Source organism: Dama dama, chromosome 15 (assembly GCF_033118175.1).
Source record: "Dama dama isolate Ldn47 chromosome 15, ASM3311817v1, whole genome shotgun sequence".
Lineage (NCBI taxonomy): Eukaryota > Metazoa > Chordata > Mammalia > Artiodactyla > Cervidae > Dama > Dama dama.
This window is the reverse complement of record NC_083695.1, coordinates 32294036-32316511: the sequence shown is the minus strand read 5'-3', so window position 1 is coordinate 32316511 and position 22476 is coordinate 32294036. Positions and strand designations below refer to the sequence as shown.

At 37.9% G+C, this 22476-nt stretch overlaps 1 protein-coding gene across 4 annotated transcripts; it reads right to left on the bottom strand.

The window, feature by feature from the left end:
- Positions 1-125: 125 nt before the first annotated feature.
- NUDT13 (nudix hydrolase 13) lies at positions 126-19122 on the bottom strand. Of its 4 annotated transcripts, none has more exons than XM_061161782.1 (9): positions 19015-19122; positions 13723-13814; positions 10402-10541; positions 8726-8860; positions 7350-7456; positions 6053-6178; positions 5820-5931; positions 4644-4798; positions 126-2418 (listed from the first exon to the last, which is right to left on the bottom strand). In XM_061161782.1, exons 2-9 carry the CDS (start codon positions 13803-13805, stop codon positions 2218-2220), a joined length of 1059 nt encoding a protein of 352 aa, XP_061017765.1. In that variant the 5' UTR covers positions 13806-13814; positions 19015-19122; the 3' UTR covers positions 126-2217. The 4 variants fall into 4 exon arrangements, with proteins under 4 accessions (XP_061017765.1, XP_061017766.1, XP_061017768.1 ...); XM_061161783.1 differs by lacking the exon at positions 19015-19122 and adding an exon at positions 11124-11268; XM_061161784.1 differs by lacking the exon at positions 4644-4798 and having other exon boundaries at positions 2221-2418; positions 19015-19102.
- Between the last annotated feature and the right edge of the window lie 3354 nt (positions 19123-22476).

Here is a 22476-nt window from a genome sequence, read left to right as displayed (position 1 = left end):
GAGCCCCAAATGTTGCCCTCTTTGCACAAGTCTTTTGTGATATCAACTCTGGGGTGCATGCAAGGTTTTGAAATCAGCAGAAGAGAGAGAATCAAGCCCTTGAGATAAGACTTACACACTCTATGTTTGGAACATTGTTTATCTTTATTCAGGATTAAACATTGGGTAGAGGAAGGAAGATGGACTGGCAAACATAAGGAATGAATGAGCTGCTTTTTATTCCAGTTACCAGGAACGACCTTGAGTCAGTCTCCCTCTGGTGTCAAATAATTGAATCTTCTACCTGTTTTTGCTATTCTTCTTCAAGGACCCATCAGGGTCTTTTTATTCTTAGCACCTTCATAATTCATTGCCACAAAAATATTCTCTAGTCAGGTAAGCCCTGTACCAAAGTTTATTTTATTTATCTGCCATTTTTTAAGACCCCAGCCCACCCTGCCCTCTTTTGCCTCTGCTCTGAGTTATCCTTGGATTTCTAAGAAGCAAAGCACTCTTTCCAGTCACTGCTGGGAAACAAAGTTCAATGTTGCAGCTCCTCCTATTAACTACTCTCATTTTTTCTTTTCCAAAACAACATGATAATCCAAAAGTAAACAGTTACTTCGTGGTAAGTTGAGAAACTCATAACCAGGAATTCTGTACACTCCTCTTTCTATCAGTATTTTCAGATTGGGGATATGTACACATGTGGTCACAAACACACCCACATAGAGATAGAAAACATTGGGAGGCAGTACTTACTACACATGGACCCTGAACTGTTTTCTTCTAACTGCAAGATATGAAGAAATCTCAGGACCTCTCTTTCTAGAGTGTTTTTTCCCTTCTATGTGCCGGGTTCAGCCCAGGTCAGGGCAAGCCGCCAATCTAATAGGACAATCGAGTCCCATCACATATTATCCTTCAGCATTTCCCGATGACAGCAGTTTGATTTTCCCAAAGCAGTGATGGTGTGCTGGCAGTGGTGAGAGTATTGATCCCAGCCTTTGGGATCAAAAGGAGATTCAGTGCTTCATCCTCCCTAGTTCTAGAATCTGTTTTACTTAGTCCTGTGGGACTTAAGTGTGTGAATCATGTTAGGGTCTCTGGCGCGTGCGTCTTTAATCACTAGTTAGTTGCCAAAAGTACCTGAACATACGACTCTTGCCTCAGCCATTCCTCTTTTCAAACAGACTTCTAACAGCATTTCTTCCCAACATTGCTTTAGTCATTACACAGACTTCACACTAATAGTTTCCTCCCTCCCACCCTCAATTCTCACTTTCTACAGTTTCCTCACTTCGTAAGATAGAAAAACACATCTGAACAGAGGCTCAGAAATGTATTTCATTTCCTCCAGATCAGTGCTTCTCCCCTATGATAAGGTAAGGAAAGGCATATGTGAATGACAAGAAATCCTAAATTTAGTTTATCCAATAAAACTCAAGAAATGGTTCATCTTCACTGGTCATTTTGTTGACGTTACAACACTTACTGGGTGCGTAAATGGCTGCAACCATTTTACTTTTAGGAAAACAGGCATGACAAAGGATACTCTTTTTCCCTGGGTCGCAAACTGAGCAAGTAACAGCAAAAAATTGACTTGCCCTCTTGAGCCCCACTGGCATGCAGTTACCTCAACAGAACGTCACTGTATCTGATTTATTACAAAGCACCTTGAGGAAGACCTTAATTCGGCTTTCCTGGGATGAAGGACTTAAAGAAATATGACTTTTATTTAACTACTATATATAAAATAGTTACCTCTATACAAATTCAAAAATGTTGTGCTACTTTTTAAAATTCTGTGAACATAAAAAGTAACTCAGTAGTGGGTTGAGATCTGCTATATGTTTTTAATACTAAGATAAAATTTTAACTGAAATTATACCAGGCACATTTGGCAGTTAGTATAAATCCAGCATTGATAAGCCACATGCCAGAAGATGTTTGCTTCCATAGCACAGGGGAAAATGAGTGAACAAGGGCCTGTATCCAAACTAATCAACTTTTGCTTTGATTTTTGTTATCTGATCGGTTTGGGCGTTTTTGATTGCCTGTAGTTAGGAACTTCTGTTAACACTGGCAGATGTGTCCTGCTGTAGGCTTACCATCTGTTCTGCCTTATGAGGTTGGCCGGGGATGGGTTTTTGTCACCTCCTGTTTATCAATTGTTCTCTGATGTGCCCCTCTTAGATGCTGAGGAGGGGGTTATCTGATCAGGTGGCCTGATCTGAGCTAAGCAGGCAGGGGAGAACAGGTTGGTTTTTCCACCCACTCCTTTATCAGTTGGTGGGCAATGGCTAACTTGGGGGGCAGCCAGAATGGGACAGCCCCACTCTGTTGCTGATTAGATGGGTGGTTTCTTCTCAGGACTGCGGCCACCTCATCACAACTGAACCAGGCAGCTGCTTCTAATTCTCTCAAGTTCACCTGGAGCTGAAAGACATAAGGAAAAACAGGATATAAAGTTAGGAGCTACTTAGAGTACAGTGGCCAAGGGTGAGAAAATGTTCCAGAACTGAGCAATCTTAGTAGATGGTGTCTGGATTCTATTCACTGGGAGATAATTCTAGATAATGTCCAAAAGCAAAATAACCATAATTAAGGGGGAGAGTTAAGTATGTTTTTTAAATATTAAAACACACACACACACATGAAAAAGAATCATGGAAGCTCAAATAGTAAAGTATTAAGAGTGGGTTGGGGACCATGGAATATTACTCAGCCGTTAAAAAGAATTCATTTGAATCAGTCCTAATGAGATGGATGAAACTGGAGCCCCTTATACAGAGTGAAGTAAGCCAGAAAGATAAAGAACATTACAGCATACTAACACATATATATGGAATTTAGAAAGATGGTAACGATAACCCTATATGCAAAACAGAAAAAGAGACACAGAAATACAAAACAGACTTTTGAACTCTGTGGGAGAATGTGAGGGTGGGATATTTCAAAAGAACAGCATGTATACTATCTATGGTGAAACAGATCACCAGCCCAGGTGGGATGCATGAGACAAGTGCTCGGGCCTGGTGCACTGGGAAGACCCAGAGGAATCGGGTGGAGAGGGAGGTGGGAGGGGGGGATCGGGATGGGGAATACGTGTAAATCTATGGCTGATTCATATCAATGTATGACAAAACCCACTGAAATGTTGTGAAGTAATTAGCCTCCAACTAATAAAAAAAAATTAAAAAAAACAAACAACAACAAAAAAGAGTGGGTTGGGGATTTCCTAGCAGTCTAGTGGTTAGGACTTTGCGCTTTCACTGTCATGGCCCAGGTTCAATCCTTGGTCGGGAAACTAAGATCCTGCAAGCCATGCAGTGCAGCCACACACAAAAAAAAGTGGTTAACACTAAATGTAAGTTATGAATAATACTGTTTCTTTTTGTGCCTAAATGATTATATAACTAAAAAGGAAATATATAAATGTTATTCTTCTTTAAAAGGTAAGTGTTAATGATAGTCAAAAGCACAGTATCTTCCTTGCAGGAAGCAAAATAATGCAAACTGCATCCACAGTTTATTACAGAAACTAAGATAGGTTAGATATTACTGTATAGAAACCAAAGCACAGAATAGGCAGACTTTGGCAAATAGGGAACACAACACAATCTGTTAAGACCCCAGTGTTCATCACAGCACTGTTTATAATAGCCAGGACATGGAAGCAACCTAGATGCCCATCAGCAGACAAATGGATAAGAAAGCTATGGTACATATACACAATGGAATATTACTCAGCCATTAAAAATGATACATTTGAATCGGTTCTAATGAGGTGGATGAAACTGGAGCCCATTATACAGAGTGAGGTAAGCCAGAAAGATAAACACCAATACAGTATACTAGCTCATATATATGGAATTTTAAAAGATGGTAACGATAACCCTATATGCAAGACAGAAAAAGAGACACAGATGTATAGAACAGACTTGGACTCTGTGGGAGAAGGTGAGGGTGATCTGAGAGAATAGCATTGAAACATGTATATTATCAAGTGTGAAACAGATCCCCAGCCCAGGTTGGATGCATGAGACAAATGCTCAGGGCTGGTGCACTGGGAAGACCCAAAGGGATGGGATTGGGAGGGGGGATCAGGATGGGGAACATGTAAATCCATGGCTGATTCATGTCAATGTATGGCAAAAACCACTACAATATTGTAAAGTAATTAGCCTTCAACTAATAAAAATAAATGAAAAAAAAATCCCTAAGCAAAAAAAAAAAACTTATGAAAGAGCAAGATGAGGTTGGATAAGACAACACCTAAGTCCCTTTCAGTCAGAAGTTCCTGTGATTTTATATTATTAGTCCCCAACATCCTGACTGACTTGAGCTGTAAGACCAATTCTGAAATCAGTCACTAAATTTTATACATTTATTGTGTGCCTATTCAGTGTGAAACATTGTTAATTTCCTGATGAAGAAAGGTAAATTGTCTCATGATTGAGATATATATACAAGGAAGAATGGTGCTTATGTTGACATTCCTAATTTTTATGGTGAATTTGTTTATAAGATTGTAAATTCCTTAAAGGTATAAATCACATCTTACACATCTTTGTGCTGGACTACGCAGGTGCTTAGTGAGTAACTGTGGACCAGCCAGGATGAAGCAAAGGATATGTCATAAGGAAAGCATCAGAACTTACGTCTGTCTGCCCTGGTTTCACAGTTGCATGACAAGCAATCATGAGTGTGCTGTGAGGAAAGGGCCAATGCTGGGATGCAGAGTAATGCAGTCTGTCCACCTCCAATCCCACCTCTTCTGCAATTTCTCGCCGGACAGTCTCTTCCAGACTTTCACCTATAAGTACTCAGATTAATTCAGGACAGCCCTGTAGCAGGAAGGGTGATCTAGATGCCCATTTTTGAAAGGAGCATAAAAGTGGCCTCAAAGTCAAGGAAATACTCTTGGGAAAGGTCTAAATCTCTGAGTCTTTACACTAAGAATCAAGTCTGGAGTTGGGTATCAAACTGCCAGTTCTTGAACCTGCTATGTTTGTTACACAGAATAAGAGTTGGAAAGACTACTGCTGTCCTCAGCTTTTTAACAAAATTCGAATGCCACATGTCAGCATTTGCCGATTTTAATGCAATGGGCTGAGAAAAAAACAGCCTGTAAATAAACATTAAATTTTAGTTAATAGAATATTAATATGTATGCTGAAAAATTTAGGAGGAAGTGTATTAATGTCTGCAATCTATGCATCAGAAAATAAGATGGATTAATGGATGGATGGAAAAATGAACAGATTTGTGATAAAATAAGCATAGTAATTATCAAATTTAGGTGGTGAGTATATGGGTGTTTACAGTATAAATCTAACTATGCTTATATTTGAAAATTTGCCTATAAAATATTGGAAAATTATAGTACCAGAAGGTAGTTTTCTTGATATAATAGGAGAAAATGTGCTTGAGATTCCAAGTACTCTGGCAATAAGAATAAATACATAACTATTGAACATTCCTGGTGGTCCAGTGGTTGAGAATCCACCTGCCAATGCAGGGGACATGGGTTCAGTCCCTGGTTTGAGAAGACTCCACATGCTCCGGGGCAACTAAGTGCCACAACTACTAAGCCTGTGCGCTAGAGCCTATAGGCTGCAACTACCGAGCCCAACCGCCCCAACTACTGAGCCCATGTGCCCTAGAGTCCTGTTCTGCAACAAGAGAAGCCACCTCAATGAGAAGCCCGTCCACCACAACTAGAGAAAGCTGGAGTACAGCAACGGAGACCCAGTGCAGCCAAAAAAAAAAATATATATATATATATTATTGATAAGCTTTCATTTCCTTCAATGTTATCTGTATAAATTCCTTACCTATATCACAAAAACCTGCCAAGGCAGAATACATTCCCTTGGGAAAGGAACTCTGGCGGACAAGCAGGCATCGAGTTCCATCTGACACCAGAGTGATCACCACAGGTGCCACCTAGGAAAAGGGGATGGAAACTTAGACACCAGGGCTTTAGGGCCCGTTAATGAAACCAAATAATGGGTAACTAAGGAAAGCCTTTTGGCTCGGATTATTGTCCTTTTGAAGCAATGCTTACCTGTGGATAATAGATGATGTTATTGGAAGGGCACACACGCTTGCTACCAGACACATTCTTCTTGGTGGGCTGCCCACTTCTGCTGCAGAACTGATGAGCATCATGCCAACGAAGAAGAGCCTGAGCCTAGGAATACAAAGATGGACTTGGTACCATTTGGAGAGAATGTGGGTTTCATCTGTAATGGTGCTGGGGCTACTAATATTTAGAGCAACTCAAAGGGACATGCCATTCCCTTTCCAGCTCACCTACTTTATTAATTATTTAAACTTTAAAGGAAACTCTCTGAAAACAGTCCTCTATCATTTTAAGTATGAATTTTTAAAAGCCATATTTTAAGTGTATTATGAATTATCTAAAAAATAAAGTATAATAATGAACACCCATGTACTTATGACACAGCTTAAAAAGAAAACATTTTCTATAAAATTAAATGGCAACCCACTCCAGTATTCTTACCTGGAGAATTCCATGGACAGAAGCCTGGAGGGCTATAGTCCATGGGGTCACAAAGTTGAACATGACTGGGTGACTGAACAATAACAAAACACCTCAATATGTACTCCCCAATAAATTTGGAATTTTTTTTGCAAATAAAAAATGTTTAGAGATAGCTCTTTAACTTAAATGGACAATCCAATATTATATAACAACTGAATTGGGAAAAGAATTTGAAAAAGAATAGATATGTGTATGTATGTATATATATGTATCTCTGAATCACTTTGTCGTACCACTGAAACTGACACAAGAGTATTAATCACCTAGGCTGTACTGTGCTATGCTGAGTCACTGCGGTCGTGTCCGTCTCTTTGCAACCCTAGGGACTGTAGCCTACCAGGCTCCTCTGTCCATGGGCTTCTCCAGGCAAGAACATTGAGTGGGTTTCTCTGCCCTCCTCCAGGAGATCTTCCTGACCCAGGGACTGAGCCTGAGTCTCTCATGTCTCCTGCATCAGCCCCTGGGTTCTTTACCACTAGTGCCACCTGGGAAACCCAATTAAATGGACGGTCAAAAGCCATTTCAGCAAGTGAAATCCAAAGGTGGAGAATAAGTCATTAGGGCAATGTAGAGTAACTTCTCACCATGTATATGTCATGCTGTGGGTCATTAAAAGTGTTTATAAGGCCTATAGATCATAGTGCCATAGATCTATACACCCTTAGGAGAAAACGGTACTGACAAAAACAGGGTAAAAGAAGAAGAAACACAGTCTATGATCTGCAAAAAAGAAATCAAATCTTTCCCATATACACTACTTCACTAAATTTCCTACAGAACCAAGAAATCAATCTACCGTGGACAGCAAGGAGGCATCCTTCACATTCAGCTCAAAGAGAGCCTTTGTCAGCTTAATGAACGACCCCTGGAGGGCTGTCTCCACTTCAGCTTTCTGTAAGGAAGCTAAAATATTAGAAAAGAGAATGAAATGAAACAAATGTCAGACTTTACCTCGGGGACTCTCTCTAGTATATCTTGTTAGAAGAGTGTTTCCCAAACTCACCTAATAAGACTCAATTAGGAAGAATAAAAAAATATTCAAGTTCTCAAGCCCCTACCTGGAGATTCTGAATGGCAGATGAGTGAGGCCCAGAAATCTCTCTCTTTTTTTTTTTAACAATCACCAGGAGATTCTTATATTCGGGCAGATTTGGGAAACATTAGAGCATAGTGTTTCCCAAGATCCTCTTCGGGGCAATAAGGATATTTGCACTAGCCACACACTATCCCTGGAAAAAAGATGAAATGGGACCTTTGAGCCCCCTATCTAAACCTCATTCCAGCATCATTGTATTCACAGCTGATACCCTGAAACAGAGACGGAAGGCTTGATAAGGGCCACAAGCTCTAGCAGACCAGTTTCCAAATGCAAGTCTGAAGACCCAGAGCTACTCCAGGGTAATGTGTTTATTTACCTGCATTGATAAGAGAAATAAGAATAATGTCATGAATTTTAAAACATTTCTTTCTTCTTCTTAAGATATATAAAATACATGAAGGTACAGAGAATAATAAACATCTGTGTACCACCATGTAGTTGAGAAAGCATTAAAAAATGTCCTTTATTTTATGTAATGATGATAGTACTACTATTACTACTACTAAGCCGCTTCAGTCGTGTCCGACTCTGTGTGACCCCGTAGACGGCAGCCCGCCAGGCTCCCCCGGCCCTGGGGTTCTCCAGGCAAGAACTCGGGAGCGGGTTGCCATTTCCTCCTCCAGTGCATGAAAGTGAAAAGCGAAAGTGAAGTCGCTCAGTCCTGTCGGACTCTTCACGACTCCATGAACTTAGCCTATCAGGCTCCTCTGTCCATGGGATTTTCCAGGCAAGAGTACTGGAGTGGGTTGCCATTTCCTTCTCCAAATGATGATAGTAGATGGTAGTATTTTTTAATGTTCTTACTTAAGAAATGCTTATGATTGGATGGCTTCACCAACTCAGTGGACATGAGTCTGAGCAAACTCTGGGATATAGTGAAGGACAGGGAAGCCTGGCGTGTTGTAGTTGTAGGAGAGTCGCAGAGTAAGATACAACTTAGCAACTAAACAACAACAACAACTTAAAAACTAAAATTGTTTTGTATTCTTAACATGTTCTTTGAAATTTTATTATGTGGAGTCCCAAAGCCCAAGAACCACAGGGAAGTGTCCATCAAGAATAATGTTATGTACCATTTATGTAAGAAGAGCTATTTAGACCTAGATCCAGAGCAAACCATGCTTCTTGCTGTTCTGAGCATCCAATTAGCACGGAATCTTCTAGTATTTGTGAGTCTTGTCCAAACTTACCCAGGAGCCTTTCCAACTCTAAGAAATACAAAAGGAGAAAGGGGGGGGGGGGGGGGAAAACAACACAGGGTTTTAATTAAACTACCAGAGCCATACTAGACTTATTAGAAACCATCTACTTCAACTTGAAGTAGGCACACCTGGCTTCCAGTCACTGCCCTGCATGCTAATTAGCTGTGTAATTTTGACCTAATCACTTAACCTCTGTTGGCCTCCATCAGCAATCTGAAGAGTTTAAAGGAACTCTTTCTGTGTAATCCTGTATTACTCTATGATTATATCATGAAAGGGGCATATCCCCTAGTTTTAAAGACACATCATAGTTAACTTACTAAAGCACTGAAAAAAAAAAAAAAAAGAAAAGTGTCATACTTAAAATGGTAGACCAAATCAATTCTACAATTTCATCTCCAGATTATGCTGCTTTTATGGGCCAGGGTAGACTCCTCATCTGAGATCCTGGTCTGTAAAGGCAAGTGCTGTATTGGGAGAAAATCTGTTCTGTGCATGAAGGATTCATATTTATTTGTTCATAATACAAGATTACATTGCTAATCTCTAAATAATGTTTAGTGCCTTCTGATAAACATCCTCATATACTTAGGTATTGCCAGAAACTATCAAAGTATTCCAACATATGCAGTGCATAATCTGGCCCTGGCAATGTATTTAGAAGTTGGCATATAGTGACCCAGGGGCTTCCCAGGTGGCACAAGTGGTAAAGAACCTGCCTGCAATGCAGGAGATGTGGGTTTGATCTCTGGATCAGGAAGATCCCCTGGAGAAGGAAGCAGCAATCCACTCCAGTATTCTTGCCTGGAAAATCCCATGGACAGAGGAACCTGGTGAGCTACAGTCCATGGGGTCGCAAAAGAGTTGGCCAAAACTCAGCAACTAAACAACATAGAGTGACATCATGTAAAACTTGAAAGGTAGCATCTTGAATGCCAATTCCCAATGACTTAGATATCTCTAATTATATACCTTAAAAGCAAATTATATGTATTTATTAATATATTAATAAGTATACAATATGTAATTATATGTAAAATTATATATATTTATATAAAACATATCTCAAAGCAAATTAATTTTAATTCATGTTTAGCTTTGACCCTTCTAAAGAGAAATTAAGTCATGATGCAAATCTTAAACAGTTTGTGCACACATGCTGAGTTTCTTCAGTCATGTCTGACTCTTTGTGACCCTATGGACTGTAGCCCACAAGGCTCCTCTGTCCATGGGATTCTCCAGGCAAGAATACCAGAGTGGGTTGCCATGCCCTCCTCCAGGGGATCTTCCTGACCCAGGGATTGAACCTGGATATCCTACATTGGTAGGCAGGTTCTTTACCACTGAGCAGCCCAGGAGGCCCATATCATTGCCAAAAAATATCCAACTGAGCAATTTAGTTTATGTACTAAATAATTAATTGGCCAAAGCATTTGGAAAAAATCTGGACTCTAAAGTTGGAGGATTCTCCTCAGGGATTTAACATGGACTGCATTCTGGTCAGTGGCCACAGGCTGGTCTACTTTGCTGGTCTACTTTGGGCTTACCTAATAGGCTATGCTGGGGGGCCACGTACTGATGTTCTGATTTCTGAAGCAAAGGAGCCAAGTTGTGAAAGAGGTAAAATGCTCCTGTCTGCTGGGCTTTTTTACATGCATCATCATCTTCTTTCAGTTCAAATAAATACCTGTATTTTGGAAATAATCAAACCATTAGAAAACCACACCTAGTTTCCTGTACAATGTTCATCTTTGAGAACTATGTCCCTGCATTGCTCTCCTACCACAGTTATTTCTTTTTATTTATTTACATCCTAAATTGCTTTAAAAAAGGATATGACTCTGGGAGATCATTCCCTCCTTTGTCCTGTATATTTTGCCCATACTTCTGTGACTGCACTTACATGGTTCTATTTGTTACTCTATCTGTCTCCTGTAAGATTGCAATCTTCTTAAGGGCAGGCAGGGTCTGTTTTAGTTATGTATCTCGAGTAATTAGCATGTTGAATGGCTCAATTCAATAAATATTTATGACTTGAACTTCAACAGTGATAAATATTTACTGAATTGAACTTCAAGGTACTCTGTCAATATTATGTTGTGAGGCAAGAATTTACATGCAGTGAAGTGAAAGGAAAACAAGTACAGTGATAAAACATCAACCACAGAGTACTGGAGATGGGAGCAGACTTTATTATTGCGGACAAGGAGCAAACATATACCTTCAGAAACCCCTTTTCAACCTAGGGATGATAAAGTAAAAATTTTACCTTAAATGCAGTCTTATTTCAAGCATCTATTCTCCCAAGTGGATGCCATTAGGTCCTTATCTCTACTAAAGGGACCACTGATGAAAGTGAAGCCATATTTGACATTTATTTAATAAGTGTAATATTTTCAGTAGCCAGAATTAAACTGTAGAAAAAAGAGCATCCTATAATTAGCTTCTCAAAAAAAAAAAAAGAAAACGAATGGAGCAAGTTCTGTACCTTCATTAAAGATGGCCTGAGCCTATCCTTTCAAGAGCCTCAGGAATCAGGGCAAAGTCTGTGTGATTTGGGGAGGGCTGAATGTGGACTCCCCTTTTGTTTTGTTTCAGTTTTTTTGGCTGTGCCATATGGCTTGCAGGATGTCAGTTCCCCGGCCAGGGATTGAACCTGGGCCACAGCAGCATGAGGCCATGATCCTAACCACTTAGCCACCAGGGAACTCCCAGCATAATGATTTTGACTGTTGAAATCCTTAAAACAGACTCTCACGTATACAGTACTTTTTGTCCCTTAAAGTGGGAAATACAGTTCACAGATATTTTCTGTAGAATCTGGGAGCTTTAGTAATACCAGTAGCATTAGCTCCACATGAAACTACAAAGCAAAATGATAAACATGTCTCAGTGGTATCTTTAGAAACCTATTTTTGAGTGTACAATAAAAGCGATTGCAATGAGCTCTTTGTAAACAGAAGACAAAAGGAACCTGAGATTTTAATACTCAAGATATTTTTATAGTTATTGTGAGTGACTGTAATCTCCTGGGACAAAGACTGAGTGTATATCAAAGGAGAGACAGGTGCCACTCGGATGTTACCAAATATTAACATAGACAACAGAACATACACTGGTGCCTTTGTAAAAAAGCAGTAAGAGTTGTACAACCTGTGCTTTGCCCTAATGACCATAAAAAGCAAAACATCTACAAAAGTAACCAGGTTAAGGTCTTAAACCCAGGGCCTCGCTGCAACTGGGACTGAGATCCAAAATCTTATATTCTTCTTGATTGGAACACGTTTTTTAGAAATGCATTTTCTTGTTGTACACCTGAAACATTGTAAATTAACTATATTTCAATAAAAAATAAGCTATAAGGATATATTGTACAGCACAGGGAATATAGCCAACACTTTATAATAACTTTAAATGGAATATAACCTATAAAAATTTTGAATTGTTGTGTTATACACCTGAAACATATTATAAATCAACTATGCCTCAATAATCAGTCACTTAAAAATGAATTTTCTCCTTTTAAATATAATAGTATGGAAACCACAACACACTAAGATTAACAGACTTCAACTCTTGTTTTCTTGTTATAAAAGTTGAAAAAGTCATTCTACTGAAATTAGAATATGCAGTACCAATTTTTTTAAAAAAGGGAAATCATCGAGAATCTCACTACTCAGAGATGATCACTGTTTATCCCTTGGAGTTCTCCAAACTATGTATTAATATTATCCATTTATACATATACAATAAATTGTACAATAAATACTTTGAGACTCCATCTACTAATTTGTAGCCTTTTTTTCTTTCTTTTTTTTTTTTGTAGCCTTTTTTTCTTAAACATTAACATTTTCACACCATATTCTTCACTGACAGAATTTTATTTTTCTTATGATGTTTATTCATTTTCAATATATTTAATCACCTTAACACTCATTTTTTTAGACTATTCGGTAATTCTGTTATTGTTCTCAGGGTCTCAGCCTGAGAACTGTAAATAACTCAAATGTTAATACCTAGAACAAGTATTGCAATTTGTTTTCTCACTCTTGCTCGTATAAGATTGTACATGTTTGTGTGCTTTTAAATTTTGGACTGGGCACTCATGTATGGGAGAGCTTTCAACATGTAAAGCTCTGGTTGTGAGTGTATCCCTCCAGAGGGGTTTTACACTTGCTTCTGCAGGTCTACAAATGCTACTTAAATTCTTTTCACAGGTTGGGAAATTGGAATTACACCACAAAGATGGTGCAAATTTATACCCCAAAATTGTATGACAGCAGGCTAGTGATTTCAAATTCACAGGTTTTACATTTGCTCAGATTGATGACAAAGAAGTCCTTTTTCATCTTCCTGTACTGGTATCGATACTTTTTTCCAGACTGCCTTTCACTGAGGTTTGTTCTTGGGGGAAGGAGTTTGGGAAGCATAGTATGCAGGGAATGGAGTTACCTACCTTATTTTCAGCAACATTAATGAACTATTATTCAGTATAGTTTTAATTCCATCATAAGGGCTGTATCATAATTTAATTTCTCCCTTACTGTTTATTCATCCGTTCAACAATATTTCAGTGCCTACTATGTGCCATATAGTAGGGTTCTATGCATGAGAGGTACCATAGTGGAAAAGACTATATTATTACCTTAAAAAAAGAACTTATATTTAAGTATGTCAGACACTTTAGCTATTACTGGAAATTTAGTTTAGAAATTCTCTAATTATAAATAATTTGCATTGAACATCTTTACATGTAAATCTTAATCATACATCCTTAAGCCCCAATGTAGAATTTTGAGATATTTATATTTTATAATTTTAACAGACCAAAGATAGAAAAATCAGAGCTCAGTTTGGTCAAAACTCACCGTGTCTTAGTAACATAGGTTGACAGCAGCCTATAGCCCCCCAAAAATTTTCTCCTGCAAGCAGTTCCACAATACAGGGACATTGTCAGTTCCTTAGGAGAAAAAGGAATTAAAAGGAAAAAAAGAATATGCAATTTGAAGTAATGAATCACTAAGAGGGTTATACTTTAAGCCAGAATAGGATCACTATTTAATATTAAGCAAAGATAAACTGAATAGAAGTCCTGATCTGGCTTCTAAATTACATCTCTACTGCTAACTAGCTGTGGGATATCAACTTTTCAGTGTGTGCGTGCTCAGTTGTTCAGTGATGTCTGACTCTTTGAGACCCCATGGACCGTAGCCTGCTAAGCTCCTCTCTCCATGGAAGTTCCCCGGCAAGAATACTGAAATGGGTTGCCATTTCCTACTCCAGGGGATCTTCCTGACCCAGGAATCAAACCCGAGTCTCCTGCATCTCCCACATTGGCAGGTGGATTCTTTACCACCGCGCCACCTGGAAAGTCCCAACTTTTCAGTACCTCTTTCCTATCTACAAAATTAAAACCTGTTCTGCCTAGCTAATAGGTTGTGAGAAACAGATAACTGTCCACTAAAAGCCTTGTGGTCCTCCTTCCATATTGTGGAACTCTTGCTGGGTGGTAGTTGCCAAGCCAGGCCTATATTTTCCTCCTCCTCTGTTTCTTGGATGGGACTAAAACTAGGTCTAAACTGTATAATGTTACTGAAAGTGATGTGTATCTCTTCTAGGCTGGCACAATAAAGTATGAGTTGGCCTTCTCCATCCTTTCCCCATCTGCCTGGATGACTTCAAAATGACAGAGCCATTAGATGGAGGAGCCTGGATCCCTGAATCACTACGTGGAGAAAAGCCATCCACCAACCAAAGACTCCCCAGAGTCTCCTGTCATATTAAGCCACTGAAATTCTGAAGCTGGTTATAGCAGGTAGCATCACACTAATAGACCTAGTAAGCCTAGGATTGTCTCCAGACTAATGTAGCCAAATTTCTCAGAATATTTGAAAAACAAAGTCCATTTGAAAATGAAGAAGAATCTTGTAGATAAGAAAAATATAAAATCACAAGCATTAGGAAAATATTTCAAAGGGCAGCTATGCAAACCCACATAGATCTAAGATATTTCCTATTTTTTAGTCTTTTTGTGATATGGGAAAATAACTCTGTATCTTAAGAATCTATTCTGCAGAAAGGGACATCTTTTAAATTGTGCATCAGTAAGCTTTTTATTCTCCATGAAAACTACAGTTCACATTAGCAATAAAAAAGTCAAAGGAGAAATAAGAAAATCAGTATAGTTAAATAACCAAACACCTTTTATTTATTTATTTATTTATTTTTAAATTTATCCAAACACCCTTTTAACTGTGCCCAAGGGAAGCAAGTTTTGACACTAAATCACCGAGGAATGTCTAAAATTTAGGCCTACTTCTCAGTTGCATAATTATGAATCACTGATGACTAATCCTTGGATAGCTTTGCCTATAATCTATATCCTAGCCAAGGGTAAAATATATTTAGTAAGCAACATTCAACAAAATATTTATTGAGTACTGACTTTATGCAAGCTTTCTGAGGGGACACAATAATGTACAGGATAAAAATCCTGCCCTCAAGGGACTCTTGCAGGAGAGAGAAAGCAAATATATAGCTTTCACAGAAGGCAGAATGTGATATGTGGATTACAAAGTATTCCAGGAGAATATTAAAAGTATAGTCTCTATTTTAATAACCCAAAGACTGATGTGATATCCTGGAGGAAATGAATTTAAAGTTAATATTTCTATCTCATGTACAACTCTGAGAATGTTACTGATATGATATTTTTAGAGGGAAATTTTGAAATATCTATCAAATGGTGAAAGTAAGCACCCTTCCCCTAGCAATTCCACTTTCAAGAATTTATCCTAGGAAGAAAAGGATACATATAAGATGTTAATTGAAAATTATGATAAAATGGAATAACACAGCTGTAAAAACAAACAGATAAGAAGATAACAGTATGAAAAAATATATGTAGTAACAGAGAAAGATATTCAGAATATATTATTAAGAAAAGCAAAGAGTAGTTGGTTGGTTTGGCATTATCTAATTAATTTGTAAAGAAAAGGATATATACAAAAAAACCCAGGATATATACATATATAGGTCAGTAGAATTAATTAGATATGTATTTTTTTTATTTTAAAAATGACTAGAAATCCACATGTCAAGCTATTAATGGTGACTAGTTTGAGAGAGTGATATGGAGATAGGGATTAAAAGGGTACTCATAATTTTTACTTTTTACATTTCTGCACTTAAAAGGGTTTTTTAACCATGTGTTCATATTTCTTGTACATTCCCAGGACTAACTTCACTGTGAAGTTTTCTACAGGCCACTGTTCCCAGTAGCACTCCATCACATTCCCTGAGAGTCATGGGGAATTTCTTCGGTGAGTTCTTTGAATTCCTTTGGTGATACTGTAAGAGCTGTTTGTAGTTATGACTACCAGCTAATCTGTGTGGCCTACTGTGCTTTGCTGCCTGATGTTTTGCCTAAATGTAATGCTCACTAAATTAACCTTAGCCAACTGTGGATTTACACGGCCTGCTTACTCATAAGTTAATGATATCAGAGCTGGTAAAAGACAGTAAAGTTCCTCATGTAGTTTTAAAAAAGAATTCATAATCAAGAGGAAGATATAATTTAACTGAGAATTGTACCTGCATTGGTATAGTCATAAATCTAGTAAAGATTAAGTCTAATACCTTTTCTAAATGGCTCCCTTTTAACATAGAAAAAGCAGTGTAGGCTATTCAAGCAGAGAAAATTATTTCCTTTAAATTCAACTTTAATTGTATTTTCCTCTTTCAAATATATAATTTAAATTAGCAAATTAATACAACTACATTACAGGACATACAGAAAACAGAATTGTGAGAGCACCCATATTATCACCACATTAATATAATTTATATACTAGTCTTTTGCACACATGACCTTTACATATTTGTAATCAGTAAACAGTTTTTCAATTTGCTTTCATGAAACATGTCATAAGCAGTTTTCCATCTTTTTGTGTAAATTTTATCTACTTTTTTTTGGCTGCATAGTATTACATCAAGCAGACTTCCATCCTTACTTGCTAAATAGTCCCCTAATTTTAGACATTTAGGTGGCTCTGATTTGAAATTACCAGAAATAAAAGACTACTAAATACCTCTGTGCTGATATTTTCTGAATACCTCTTTAAGGTAAGGTCCCCAGCATAGAACTACTGGGCCAAAATTTGTTTTAAAATCATATGGTTCTTTCTACATTGCTACACTTACAAAGTTTAATAGCATCTGGTTAAAAAAAAAATTATATTTCTTTGATTACTATTGAGATTCAAAGTGTTTTCAGATTCAATAATACTAGCTCCCCTTTTGTAAAGTGTCAGTTTGATTTCCTGTGCTTAGTTATTTATTGTGCCTTTATTCTACTTTTCCCCATTCTAATTTTTAAAATATTACAGGATATTTACAGCATTTTCCACAATATGATCACTGAAATGCATTGTAGGAACCACTGGTATACTGCTTTTCTCTGGGAAATTGTCATTCAGACTGAACCTCAGCACACACAAAAAAGACTCTTAACAGTCAAGAGGCTATGTGAGATTACTTTTTGGATAAAAATAGAATTTCTGATGGCCCTATATTATTTATACATCTAATGCAGGAAAAATTTTGCTACTGCTTTTCTGAAATGGTTTGTGATTTCCACTTTTGGGGTCTTTGGTTTGATGTATTCTTCAAAATGTATTGACCCAAGGGCTCACGCTTGGTAAACATGCTGGTCTACAGCTAGAAAAACATGCTGCATATGAAACATGTCCAGTTGCTCAATTGCCCCGTTAGGAACAGGATAGTTGTTTTTGTTTGAATTGGCAACTATTATTATACTTTATGCCAAATCACTGCACTGGAGATAAAAATGCACTATTCACAAAATTAGGCTTAGAAGAAAATATTAACACCCTTATTTTACTTTAGATGACAAGCTCAGGCCTGCCTTCTGTTTTGTTTACAGTGCAAATGCATGTCTCCTCCAAAGCAAGAAAGGGACAGGGAAGTAAGACTTGGACTGGAGAGACTCAAAACTTTTTTCCTGGCTCTGCCACTGACTGAATTTCTGACCTGGAGTTGTTACCTAACGTGATGGGGAGCTTGGTTTCTGTCTCATCTTTCACAGGGGAAGGAAAGGGAGAAAAGAGACCTAAAGTGTATTATTACTATATGGTATGTCAGATTTTGACATACCTAATTCTCAGCTCTAATAGATTATAAAATCCTTAAGGGCTGGGATTGCATCTTCCTATCTACAGCATCTAGCACAGTCCCTATCACAGAAAAAAACACAATATACTGAATGAAAAAATGAATTTATTCCACTTTATAAGAAAGGAAGATAAAACTGAGAGGTTAACCAATCTGAGATACAATCTAGAGAGCAATAGATGAAAACTCAGGGCTATCTGGCTCCAAAGGTCATGTTTTGTAGAGAAATACAGGAGGAAGCACCTTCTAACATTCATGGGCTATTTAAGTTTTTAAAAAGTATAATTTTTTAAAAGTACTTTTAAAAGTAACTTTTAAAAAAGACTGATACAGATGAAAGTTAATATTATTTTGACTAAAAACTATTAAATAATGATGAGGCAAGGCCCTTAAGTGGAACAATTTCTCTGAACCTCCTGTAATAAAGGATTCATATATGCTTCTCATCCTGTTTATCTTAACAGAAGAAAGATTCATTTAGAAAGCACTATAGCAGGAGAAAAAAGTCCACCTCTAGTCTCTGTGATTACTTCTACTAAGAAGAGGCCAGGTTCAGTAGTGTTTGAGAGAGTCTTTTTCAGGGAGTCTGACTTTTGATGATTGTGGACCTCAGTGGGATGGGAAACATGCAGAACTGAGGAGCCACTGGGAAACACACTTCAAGCTCTCAGTGACCAGCTATGTGGTTGGCTTTCTAAAAAATAAATTGTTCCTCCCTTAATTCAAAATAATTCAGACAACGCAGAGACGTTAACAAATTCCATTTTTAAATGACTCTCCAAAAAAAGTATCAGAAAATTATTAGCTGGAGTTAATCTGATAGCTCCAATAATTTATGATGCATAACTGTGGTTTCTACAAGAAGGAAGAGAGTTGACAGAGAGCTTTTTTCAAGTTCTGGTTCTGTCTCTTCATAAAATCTTTCTTCCGCTTAGAATCTGAATATGTTTCTCTTCCACTGTACTTACTCTGAATTCTTTTAGGGGTGCCTTCCTAGGCCTCAAGAATCCGTACCACCAGGGAACTCCAAGTCTTCCTGGGAAGTTGAACTCTTTCCTCAAAGAATGATTGCTGCCTTTGACACACTTCCCAGAATGCTCCTTGAGATGTACTCTGGGAAATGTAGTTCAATCCTCATGCCTGCTTGCTAAGCTCTCCAAAGTTAACCATGATTGTCAAAAGCATGCTTCTGCCACACTTCCCAGAATCCTCTTAGAGATGCATTCTGGGAATTGTAGTTCAATCCCCAGGCATGCTGCTATGCCCCCAAACTACATAGTCAACCATGTGGTCAAAAGCATGATCGTCTAAGATCTAAATTCATTACCAGGAGGACTACTCCGGTAGTTCTAGCATTAGATCCATGAATGTGGAAGTGTTAGTCACTCAGTCCAACTCTTTGTGACCCCATGAACTGTAGCCTGCCAGGCTCCTCTGTCCATGGAATTCTCCAGGCAAGAATACTGGAGTGGGTAGCCATTCCCTTCTCCAGGTGATCTTCCCAACCCATTGTAGGAAGATTCTTTACTCTCTGAACCACCAGGGAAGCCCATTAGATCCATTTTTCAATAAAAAATATAGTATTTACACCCGTCCTTCTACATAGAACAGGGCTTTCCTGGTGACTCAGATGGTAAATGAAAATTTCTGTCTCTGTGTAACTTACATTCTAGAGAAAGAAACAAATAATTAAATACATAGTGTATCAAGTAGTTATAAATGTCAGGGAGAAAAATAAAGCAAGAGAAGAGGACAGAGTATTTTGCTATTTTATATATCTGCCTCATTGTTAAGGTGTCATTTGAGCAAAGACCCTGAAGGAGCTGAGGAAGGAAGCCAAGTGAATATTTATGGGAAGAGAGTTGTAGACAGAAAAAAATGATCAGATGCCAAGACCCTAGTGGGGAAGTGTGCCTGGCAGCTTTGAGGGAAGTCTAGGACAAACCATGGTGGTCAGAGATGAGATTAAAGAGTAGCCAAGCACCAGATCACGTAGCACTTTATAAGTCTTACAGTTCTTATAGAACTATTGTAATGCCTTTGGCTTTTACTCTGAAAGGATGGGATGTTACAGAAGAGTTTGAACAGGAGAGTGAGATGATTTGACTTACATATTTAAAAAACCACTCTATGTGTGATTAGACTGTAGGGGATAATAAAAGTTATTAAATCTTGAATGTCATTGTTAATATGTACCTAGGTTACCTGGGAAAGAAGAGTAGTGGTTCCAGTTAGTTGACCAGTTATTTCTTTTGGACCTTACTATTAGCACATAAACCTAAGCTTCTTATAAGATTGATTCATTAGCCTTAAGGAAGGCACAGAAAATTTGAGGGAAACAAGATACAAAGTCAGTGAATTCCAAAGGAATGAGGAAGCATGCTTAGAGAAAGTTGGGGCTCTGATAATTTTTTAAAATCAAAAACTATATTTTTTAGCAATTAAGTGTTAAGTGCTATAATAAAAAATAGTGCCATGGTCTAAACGTTTCCATTCCCCAACCCCCTGATGAAATCCTGATGCCCAATGTTAAACTTTTATGTGAGGCCTTTGGGCAGTGATTAAGTCATGTGGATTGAGCCATTATGCTCAAAGACATAGATGCTCTCATATAACAGGCTTGAGAAAGCTTCCTTGCTCCTTTTACCACAAGACACAGCAAGTAATCAGCAATTCACAAAAGGGTCTTACATGAACCTGACCATGCTAGCACCCTGATCTTAAAACCACAGCTCTAGCTCCAAAACTGAGAGAAATAAGTTTCTCATTTTTTTTGCAAGCCTCCCAGTCTGTGGTATTCTGTTATAGCAGCCAAAACAGACTAAGACAAATAGCTAACAGTAATTAAGTGTTTACTGTATTCAAGGCACTATGCAAAGTGTTTTACATATTTATCATTAATCCTTGCATCCTAAATGATATACATTATTATTTGCACTTTATAGATGAGAAAACAGAGGCTTAGAAAAGTTAAATACCTTGTCCATATTTATACAGCTAATCAGTAGAAGGGCTGGATTTTAACCCAAGCCTATCTGACTCTAGACAGACCTTGTGCCTTTGACTATCATAATGTACTATAGTCCTCGGTTATGTCTGACTGGGTATGGGGAAGGGAAACTCAATAAAAATATTGGAAAACATTGGAATGATGGAAATAATCTCATGTTCATAGATTGGAAGACTTAATTTTGTTGAGATGGCAATAGTCCTCTAACTGATCTACAGATCAATTAGATCTCTATCCATACAGATCCATATCTGTATGGATCCATAGTGCATCCATATCAGATCACAGGTAGTTTGCTTCCACAAGCAACAAAATAAAAAGTAGGACTTCACCAAAATTTAAAAACCTTTGTGCTGCAAACAGTACCACCAAGAACTTGACAAGAACACCCACAGCATAGGGAAAAACTGTATTGCCAGCCATACATTTAATAAGTCACTTGTATCCAAAAAATGTAAAGAACACTTACAACTCCATAATAAAAAGACGACTAACTGAATTTTAAAATGATCAAAGGATATGCGTAGATATTACTCTAAAGAAGATACAAAAATGACTAATACAGACATGAAAAGATGCTGAACATCATTAGCCATCAGTTCAGTTCAGTTCGGTCACTCAGTCGCGTCTGACTCTTTGCGACCCCATGAATCGCAGCACGCCAGGCCTCCCTGTCCATCACCAACTCCCATGAATGCCATCAGGGATGTACAAATCAAAATCACAATGAGATATCACTTCATACCCACGAGGGAGGCCACATCAAAAGGGCAGATAATGACAAGGAGTGGTGAGGATGTGGAGAAAATGGAATCCTTATAAACTGCTTACAGGATCATAAGTGGTGTAGCTGCTTTGGCAAACAGTTTGGCTTTTCCTCAAAAAGTTAAACACAGAGTTACCAAATGACCCAGCAGTTCCACTCCTGGGTATATACTCAAAACAATTAAAAACATATGTCCACACAAAAACTTGTACACCAACTTTGATAGCTATATCATTCAAAATAGCTCCACAGTAGAAATAATCCAAATGTCCATCACTATGAAGGGAAAAACAAAATTCAGTATATCCATAAACAGTATTTTATTTGGCAGTACAAAGAAATGAAGTACCGATACATACTAAAACATGGATGAAGCATTAAGCATGCTAAGTGACTCTACTCACAAAAAATCACATACTGCCTTTATATAAAATGTTTACAATAGGCAAATCGATATAGGTAGAAAGTAGTTTAGAGGTTTCCTATGGATAGGGATCGGGGAAGTGTTGGAGAAGAACGGGGAGTGACTACTGGTTGAAACAATTTTGTTGTTGTTGTTGTTTTGGAGTGATAAAATGTTGTAAAATTGATTGTGGTGATGGTTGCACAATTCTGTGAACCTACTAAAGATTGAATTGCACTACTGAATTGCAC